General features: G+C 44.7%; 1 protein-coding gene across 1 annotated transcript; it reads left to right on the forward strand.

Moving 5' to 3' along the window:
- Positions 1-528: 528 nt before the first annotated feature.
- On the forward strand, positions 529-8,834 carry MCL1 (MCL1 apoptosis regulator, BCL2 family member). The gene is made up of 3 exons (XM_049616359.1): positions 529-1,309; positions 1,664-1,911; positions 2,445-8,834. The coding sequence occupies exons 1-3, from the start codon at positions 622-624 to the stop codon at positions 2,559-2,561; spliced, it is 1,053 nt and encodes a 350-aa protein (XP_049472316.1). The 5' UTR covers positions 529-621; the 3' UTR covers positions 2,562-8,834.
- The last annotated feature ends 266 nt before the right edge of the window (positions 8,835-9,100 follow it).

Consider the following 9,100-nt stretch of genomic DNA (forward strand, 5'->3'; position numbering starts at 1 on the left):
GTGAGATCATGACCTGAGCGGAAGTCCGCGGCTCAACTGACTGAGCCACCCAGGAGCCCCAAGAACCCCTATTATCTAGACTGTTGTTTCCCAGCCACGGCAAAACTTCTTCATCCCCTTTCCTTAATTTCTGAATGACTCAATGGGAAAGACTTTAGTAGCGGAAAGAAAAAGCCTCCGCCACAGAAGCAACAGCGGGGGCTCGCAAACCAGGAGCCTGGAAAGCAGCTAGGCAGCCATTAACAGGCCCACATCGGCGCAGCGGAAGAACTCGAGCCCACCAGCCCCAGCTCCCGGGTCGCCCTTACGTAACCCACCGCGTGCCCACCGAGTGTCGGAAGACCCCGCCCAGCCCTAAAGCCCCGCCCCTACCCCTACCGGCCGGTGAGGTGCCGTGCGCAGCTCTAGGGAAGCTTCCTCCCCTTTCCCCTTTTATGGGAGTACCTTTTTTTTTTTTTTAAAGATTTGCTGACGTCACCGAGTAGGACTGGCTCTGAAACCTTGATATAGGAGGCCCTCTCTCACTCCTTACTTCCGCTTCCTTCAACTGAGGAGTCAGGGCCTCCCCCATTTTTCTCACCCAGGAGGAGGAGGCGGCGGCGGAGGCAGCAGCAGCTTACGATGTTTGGCCTCAAGAGAAACGCTGTAATCGGACTCAACCTCTACTGTGGGGGGGCCGGGCTGGCGGCCGGGAGCGGCGGCGCCTCCTCTTCGGGAGGGCGGCTTGTGGCTGTGGGGAAGGAGGCCACGGCCCGGCGAGAGGTAGGGGGAGGGGAAGCCGGTGCGGTGATTGGCGGAAGCGCCGGCGCGAGCCCCCCAGCCACTCTCGCGCCCGACGCCCGGAGGGTCGCGCGGCCCTCGCCCATTGGTGCCGAGGGCCCCGACGTCACCGCGACCCCTCCGAAGCTGCTGTTCTTCGCGGCCACCCGCTGTGCGTCGCCGCCTGAAAAGATGGAAGGCCCAGCCGCCGACGCCATCATGTCGCCCGAAGAGGAACTAGACGGGTACGAGCCAGAACCTCTGGGGAAGCGGCCGGCTGTCCTGCCTTTGCTGGAGTTGGTCGGGGAGGCCAGCAGTGGCCCCGGCACAGACGGCTCACTGCCCTCGACGCCACCCCCAGCAGAGGAGGAGGAGGACGAGTTGTTCCGGCAGTCGCTGGAGATTATCTCTCGGTACCTTCGGGAGCAGGCGACTGGCGCCAAGGACGCGAAACCACTGGGCGGGTCTGGGGCGGCCAGCCGAAAGGCGTTAGAGACCCTCCGACGGGTCGGGGACGGCGTGCAGCGCAACCACGAGACCGCCTTCCAAGGTAAGGGGGTTGGTTAGTCGCGGAGGCTGCGCTGCCCTGGTTCACCTGTCCCCGGACTCACCCACCGAATGGGGGTGGAAACCGAAAACAAGTCAGTGTTGAAACGACTCGCAATCTATTTCTGAAACCAGAATATTCTGGCCGTGAGTCATTGTTTCCGCCCATCTTAATTCTTGTGGAAATGGCAGCTCTGTTCAAAGCCCGGAAAGGGTGGGATGTCATTTTTCAACTGGGGTCGGCCCGAGTTCTGTGGACCCCAAATAGCGATTTCCCCCGCCGTGGGTGGGCAGGCAGATCATGCGCCGGTTTAGACAAAGGAGGCCGTGAGAACCTGCATGCTTTTCTTCCTCTCAGGCATGCTTCGGAAACTGGACATCAAAAACGAAGACGATGTCAAATCTTTGTCTCGAGTGATGGTCCATGTTTTCAGTGACGGAGTAACAAACTGGGGCAGGATTGTGACTCTTATTTCTTTTGGTGCCTTTGTGGCCAAACACTTGAAGAGTATAAACCAAGAAAGCTGCATCGAACCATTAGCAGAAAGCATCACAGATGTTCTTGTAAGGACAAAACGAGACTGGCTAGTCAAACAAAGAGGCTGGGTAAGTTTGTTTTAAGGTCGAAGGGGGCCTTGGAATGGAAATGGAATGAAGGATTTTATAAAGAAGGTCTGGGGTTATCTCAAGCTTTTTATGATGCACAATTCAGGTTTCAGGCTCTAACTTACGGACCGGTTTGCCTAATACTGATTTAAGTAGTGGGCTCACAGAGATAGTGTGGTATGACTGTCTTAAATTCTTGCATCAAAAATCCCGGTTCTGTAGCCTGTTTTACTGGCTGTTGAAACTTTTGTTTTTGGTATTGTAATTCAGCTGGATACTCTTCTGTGGATACAAATTATGAAAAAATAAGAATCACTTGGGCGGATGATAGTAAACAACGTTTCTGAGTGTCTCTCCCCCCCCCCCCCCCCCCCCCCCCCCCCTTTTGTCTTCTGCCGTCTGGTGTAAATATTTGGTTCATTATGTTTGGGGGGGAAACCTTAGATATTTTAATTCATCTTTCTTTATGAATAGTGTTTTTAAGCCATTGGAAACCCATACTTGAAAATGTACTTTTCTTTTTTGTTTTCTAGGATGGGTTTGTGGAGTTCTTCCACGTAGAGGACCTAGAAGGTGGCATCAGAAATGTGCTGCTGGCTTTTGCAGGTGTTGCTGGAGTAGGAGCTGGTTTGGCATATCTAATAAGATAGCCTTTTAAGTGCAATAATTGACTTTTAACCAACCCCAGGCACCAAAATCACATAACGACTGCTGTGAATCAAATGTATTTATGAAGTTGGACTTCAAGCTGTCCAGGCTGTAACCTCCAAGAGTTCTACTCTAGCAACGTAGAAAAGCAAGTGGCAAGAGGATTATGGCTAACAGGAATAAATACATGGGAAAAGTAGTCCCCCTTGAAGAGTCACTGTCTAAAGCAAGGTTCAATTTCAGCAACAGGCAAACTGGGGGGCCGTGGAAGAGGACTTTTAGAGTTAGTGAAGATGGTAGGCTTGAAGAGACTTGATTTCCTTGTCTAGAACAGGAGAGTGGCCAGTAGCCAGGCTAGTCATAGAGTCCATTAAATGTCCACTGAAATAATTAACTTCTTATAGTGTTAAAAGAGAAGCACTAACAATGGCAGTGATCTGTATAAAATGGATTTAAGCTACAGGTAATAGAACTATGACTAGAAGCCTCCGTACTGTACAACAGAGTGTGAAGGGAAGCTTTTTCTCTGCAATTAGCTTTTCCCAGGTGTACTTCTTGAATAGAAAGTCCAAGTGCTCAGGACTTTTTATACCTGTTCTACTTTGGCTTGGTTTGAGTGGTTTAGTTTATTAGCCTAGTAATGGCCAAGAATACTTGACTTAAGGCTCAATAATGACAATTGCAAATATGAAAATATCCTCAATTTTTAAGACAAAAACAACTTGTAAATGTATTTGTCTGTAAAAATTGTATATATTTTTACAGAAAGTCTATTTGAAATGTAAAGGGATGAAAAGTCTCAAAATACATTAATTTTTTCATACCCGTTTGAAATTTCCAACTTCTGTAGTTAAGAATCTATTTCTTACAGCTTTTCTATTCTAAATTTTATCCTGGTCAGTTATAGATTGTATACAGAACCAGTTGATGTAAGTGTATGCAACTTGGTTGTAGTGGAACAATTCTGATTCATAACTGTGCAGACTTTAATTTTCCTATCTGATTTTGGTAAGTATTCCTTAGATTTTTTTTTTTAACTGCGATTGAAAAATTGAATGGAAATTCATCCTTTCACTTCATTACATGTAGGTTTTCAATAAGTGAGTCAAGGTGGAGTTTTAAGTTTGGTGGGCGGTGCCGGCTGGTGACTTAGAAATAATGGGTTCTGATTGGGCAGCTACTCATTTCAGTTCTTTCCATTTGAGTTAATTTACTGGTGAAATTTAAATTGAGTTTATGAGCTCATCTTCAAAGCTTTTACTAAAAGATTTTCAGCTGTTCCAAATGGGACTTACTAGCAGTATGTGTATAAAAAGATCACATCAGGTGTATGAGAGACATTTGATCCCTTGTTTGCTTAATAAATTGTAAAACGGCTTGGAAAAGCAGGCTTATAGTCTAACCATGGTGCTATTATTAGGCTTGCTTGTTAAACACAGGTCTAAGCCTATCAATAAAACAAATACTTATGTTTCATTTCTATTAATGATTCCCAAACTTTGTTCAAATTTTTGCATTGGCATCTCTTTGGATTTCAGGCTTGATGTTTTATCAAACTTTTTATTTTCTATACTTCCTTGAAGTATTTGCTGCTTGTTCTCCCTGTACAAATAGTTATATCAATTCCTACATCCTTACCATGCCATCTCTGAACTCCTACTGGCCCTTTTAGTTTTTGGCACTATGAACCCTAAGTAAGCCCCCAGGAGACCACAGACCTTCATCCTTAATGAATTTTATCCTTGGGAGGTGGTAGGTAGTACAGTGGGTGCCATGACCATGAGAGACATATGGTGGAGGAGTCCCTTTTCCTTTGGTACCTTTTCAGTTACTGCTTTATCCTATCTTTGGGGGAAAAGTTTTTAAAGTCCCTTTAGGAATTTTCAGAGAAGGGGGACAACAAATGGTGTGACTTTCTCTAGGTTCCTTTATGTTTGAAAAAGCTCATTTAAAATTACAGAAAGGGATGGGTTCTGTTAGACCTCAGAGTTCTATAAAAACTGGTAAACTGAAGAAAGCTTCTGTAGTAGATCTAGGGTCATTTGAAAGCTTCATCCTTGGAACGTAACCTTTGGTCTGTGGACTCCAGATGAAAACAGGCATGAATAAAATGACTAAGAATGTAATAAATAGGGAGGGATTGCCCTGCCTGCCCATCCTTGAGCCATAAGGTCATCTAGCTAGAGCTATTTTTACCTATGTATTTATCGTTCTTGATCATGAACCACTTATTTATGTCATGTCTATCTCTAAGGACCTGAAAGCACTTTATGTAGTTTTTAATTAATCTGAAGATCTGGTAAAGGTGACTAAAAGGCCTGTCTCCCCATATCCACTTGTGGAAATAAGCGCATAGATGGAGATTGGTGGAGTTTAGGGAACCCACCCCAATTTTCTAGGTGTGACTGCTGAAATGTAGAGAAGGATCTTAGTTGAAACTTTGGGTCAGGGGCTTGGAGGGCTTAGCCCAAGTGCTTTGGGGAAGGTTGGGTGGTTTTGTAGGGAGAGGAGGCACGTGTCCTCAGTGCTGGCTAGCTGCATAGTTCAGGCAAATCCTCCAGAATGGAAGGGGAGGGTTGTGTGGAAAGCTGGCTCTCAGCAACTTGTCTTCTGTCTCTCAGGGAAAACATGCAGTCCTGTAGTGTCCGGGCACACTCTGTTGGGGGCGAACATCTTGGTTCTGGTTAAAGAGCTCATGCTATTGACAGCTGTGCCAGGAAGGGTTAGGACCAACTACAAATTAACATGGGCTGTAAAATGTAGTGTGTTTCCCTAACTTCCTGTTTTTCCTGAGAAGAAAATAATAAACCTTTTATTCAAATGCAAGGTGTGGTATGGGTGTTTTCTAATCGATGATTGTCTTCCCCCCACTTAGGCCTTTTTAGGGAAGTCAGCTGAGCAAATAAGTATAGGTGAGTTGACCAGCAAAAGCTCCATAAAGCTAATTTGCTCAGGCAAAGGATAGTTCCCTTCAGAGTAACCATTTCATTGAAATCAGGGGTGTTGGGTTTTGAAATGTATTACTGTGGTACTTTGGAGTAATTCTACATTTTAAGCGAGAATCAAAAATCCTGATTTTTCTTTTAGTCACCATGTGCTGGTATAATTTTGAGGTAAGCTGTTTCGTTGCTGCATTTACTGTATCTCCCCATCTCAACCTTTTCAGATGAAGGAGCTAGAAGAATTAACATCCACAGTTTAAGAGTTTTGATAAGATTCTTGGTACTGTTTCAGTACTTTTCCCCTTTCCTCTCTCAAAAAGGAAGTGGAGAGTAAGCACTTAAATTTCAGAAACTCTATCTTGTCTTCAACTACCTTGAAAGAAAGGGAGCTGAATCACCATGGCAATGTGCAAATATGAAGTTTGCATATTGGTTTTAAAAGCCTTGAGCACCGGATGCCAATTGTACGAACAGGATTCTGTGCTTTTGTGCACTTAGAAGCACATTTCTGCTTAGAAGCTCCTCTTTTTCTGGAGTCTGACTACCAGAAGAATGCAACTTTTTATCCTTACAAAGAAAGCGGTTACATACTAATGCACTCCTAAGCAGAAAATTGAGGGGAGGGTACCTTAGGACCCAAGGGCCCAAATCTTGGCCCCAGCTGAGTTGTACACAGTGCTATTGCTCCCGTTGATAGATTTTGATGTGAAGCCATTTCTGTGGTCATGTTCCTTAGTTTAACACCTTAAAAACTTGGCTCAAATGGTAACCAGGTAACATGAGTCACCGAGGGAGTCAAAATAATCAACACTTCCCTTCATTTGACACAACCAAGACTTTGTCTTTCAGTTCCTGTTTTTGTGACTTTAGAGCTACCTCTTGCTTCATATAATTTCCTTTCAGAAAATTTTAAAGCAGTTGTGACAGCTGGTGGATTTTACAAAAGTTAAAGTGAAGTAACTTGTACAACTGGTGTGTAGCATGGATCCAGCCAGATTCCCAGAGCATGGGTGGTTTATTCCTGGAGTTCAAGATGATCTATCTTAAATTATCCCTAGCTCTTTTTGGCCCCACTTGTTCGATGATTACAGAACTTTGTCTTCTGCACCCTACCACACTGTTCAAAGGCGTCTCAGTTTCTAGATTTGAAAACTTAGACCTTCTTTGGTTTCAGAGTTGTTACAGTGTTATCTTAGTTATGTGAAGCATGTGGAAAGAAGGGGGTTGGGAATCTGTCTCCAGGCAGATGAAACAGACCTAAGAATTCAGTGGGGTTTTTTTTCTTTTTTAAGATTTTATTTTTGGGGCGCCTACCTGGCTCAGTTGATAGAACATGCGACTCTTGATCTCAGAGTCATGAGTTCAAGTCCCACACTGGGCGTGGAGCCTACTTAAAAGATGAAGTAATCTCAACACCCAACATGGGACTCGAACCCACAACCCTGAGATCAAGAGTCCCATGCTCTACCAACTGACGTTAGCCAGGTGAGCTGAGAATTCAGTGTTCTTTACTAATAATTCTTGTGAGGTAAAAAGGGTACCTGTGGCAGGTTTTTGTACCCACAGCATACCTGGTTTCCCTTTGCAGTTCCTTTCTTTACCTGAATAGAATAGTAATTCTTAACTGGTGGGAAATCTGTGAGGGCCAAGAATGCTACTCCAGGTTTTACCCCTTCCAAGCATCCATTTCCAGGTCTTATTTCTGCCATTGGTCTCTGTATTCTTAACTCACTTTGCCTTCTCATTTCCTGTTCAAGGATTACTTTCCGTTTAGTAAGAAGTTTAGTAAACGTTTCAACTGTGCAATGAGCTGGGACATTTAATGAGCTCTAGGCAGCCAGATGTTTGTTGAGTCTCTTCATTCATCCATTACATGTCAGTGAACTACTTGCTATTTACCTTGCACTGTTGGATGCTGGAATTACAAAGAGAATAATTCTTTCTCTCAAATTCCATCAGAAAAAAAACTAGGGAAAAGGGTGTCTGCCTGGCTTAGTGGAGCATGCGACTCTTAATCTCAGGGTTGTGAGTTCAAGCCCCATATTGGGCATGGAGCCTACTTAATAAAAAAGGAACAGTGGGAAGACACATGGCAACTAATGGTAGATCTTTGATTGGACCCTTGGTGAAAACTCTAGTGTGCACAATTAGGGAAATGTTAATATGGGCAGTATGTTAAATGGTACTGTATCATGTTATATTTCTTGAGTGTATTATAGTATAGTTATATAAGAGAATGTTCTCAGGCTGAAGAGTTGAATGTATCACAAAACCATATAATGAGAAAGCAATTGTGCCAAGATGGCTTACAGGCTTACAATCTAGTAGGAGTGATAACTATGGATGAAAATAATTAGAGTACATTTCATGAAGTGCTATGATAAAGATATTCTAAGATAAAGGGTGGAACAAAGCAGGGTGACCACTTCTGGAAGCAGATGGTCAAGGGTTCAAAAGAAACATTTGAGGTTGAACCTTAAAGAATGAGTAGGAAACAAACATGCACAGAAGCATGGAGTTGGGAAAGAACTTCCAGGAGTGCAGGGGGAGGGTGGGGAGGTTTAGATCATTTTTTTTCTTCTCATTTCCTTCCCTGCCTGCCTTCCCCTTCATCATACATAGCCACTGAATATATCTCTTCAGTTTCTTCCATTTGTGGCCTTATATAAAAATAAGGGGAGCCTGGGTGGCTCAGCCCAACTCTTGATTTCAGCTCAGGTCATGAACTCACAGTCCTGGAATTGAGCCCTGCATCAGGCTCCACGCTGAGCGCGGATCCTGCTTGGGATTCTCCCTCTCTGCACCTCCCTGGCTTGTGCTCTCGCGTGTGCTCACTCTAAAAATAAATAACATTTAAAAAGATGGAAAATCCCTGGTGGAGAAAAAAAAAAAAAAAAGATGTGTCTTTGGTCTTAAAAGTCTGAATTTGGTGTAAATGACACACAGCTGGGTGGATCGTGTTTATTTGGGAAGTAGAGAAGATAGACCCCATTGATTGTTTTCCCCGTCACGTCAGTGGTGGCCCTGAATACACTCGGTCTCGGATTATAGCCGTCCCTGGATCTTGGTGTAGGAGCTGGCTTCGGCAGACCTGCTTTGAATCCAGCTGTTTTGAATAAAGTCTTCAGAACCTCACCTGGGGTAGCTCCCTCGCCAGCCATCTGTCCTTTACCCACCCAGGTTCACATAACCAGGCAAAGGAACCAATTTTTCCAAGTCAGACCCAAGAGTGCTGTGCGCTCTAGAGAACAAACTTTTAATAAAGAACAGCCTCCCAAAGCTATTTAATGGGACCCCAAGATACTGAATGGTGGCTCCACTCTCCCTAATCCCGTTCCCGTGGGAGACTTGATTACAGCTATTCCCATCCTGGTTAAAAAACCAGTTTGCTCCAACTGCCCAGTCTTCCCCACAGGCTGCATTCTTGCCCATGAGCTCATTGTTTTGGCTTCACTGCCTGTATAAATCCGCAGCCAGTGCCAGAGGTCTTAGCCTGGGCCCCCTAACTAGCTGGGGCTGCATTCCATTCAGAATTTCACCACCCCCACTTGGTTTTCTTCCCGCCCTCATGTGGTCACATGTGTGTGTTTATTCAAGTT

Source organism: Panthera uncia (genome assembly GCF_023721935.1).
Source record: "Panthera uncia isolate 11264 chromosome C1 unlocalized genomic scaffold, Puncia_PCG_1.0 HiC_scaffold_4, whole genome shotgun sequence".
NCBI classification, from domain to species: domain Eukaryota; kingdom Metazoa; phylum Chordata; class Mammalia; order Carnivora; family Felidae; genus Panthera; species Panthera uncia.

Excerpts from the sequence above, each read along its gene's own strand:
- MCL1 (XM_049616359.1), top strand. The coding sequence starts at position 622 with ATGTTTGGCCTCAAGAGAAACGCTGTAATCGGACTCAACCTCTACTGT. Across the intron at positions 1,310-1,663 it reads CCACGAGACCGCCTTCCAAG|GCATGCTTCGGAAACTGGAC; the intron begins GTAAGGGGGTTG and ends TCTTCCTCTCAG. Across the intron at positions 1,912-2,444 it reads TAGTCAAACAAAGAGGCTGG|GATGGGTTTGTGGAGTTCTT; the intron begins GTAAGTTTGTTT and ends TTTGTTTTCTAG.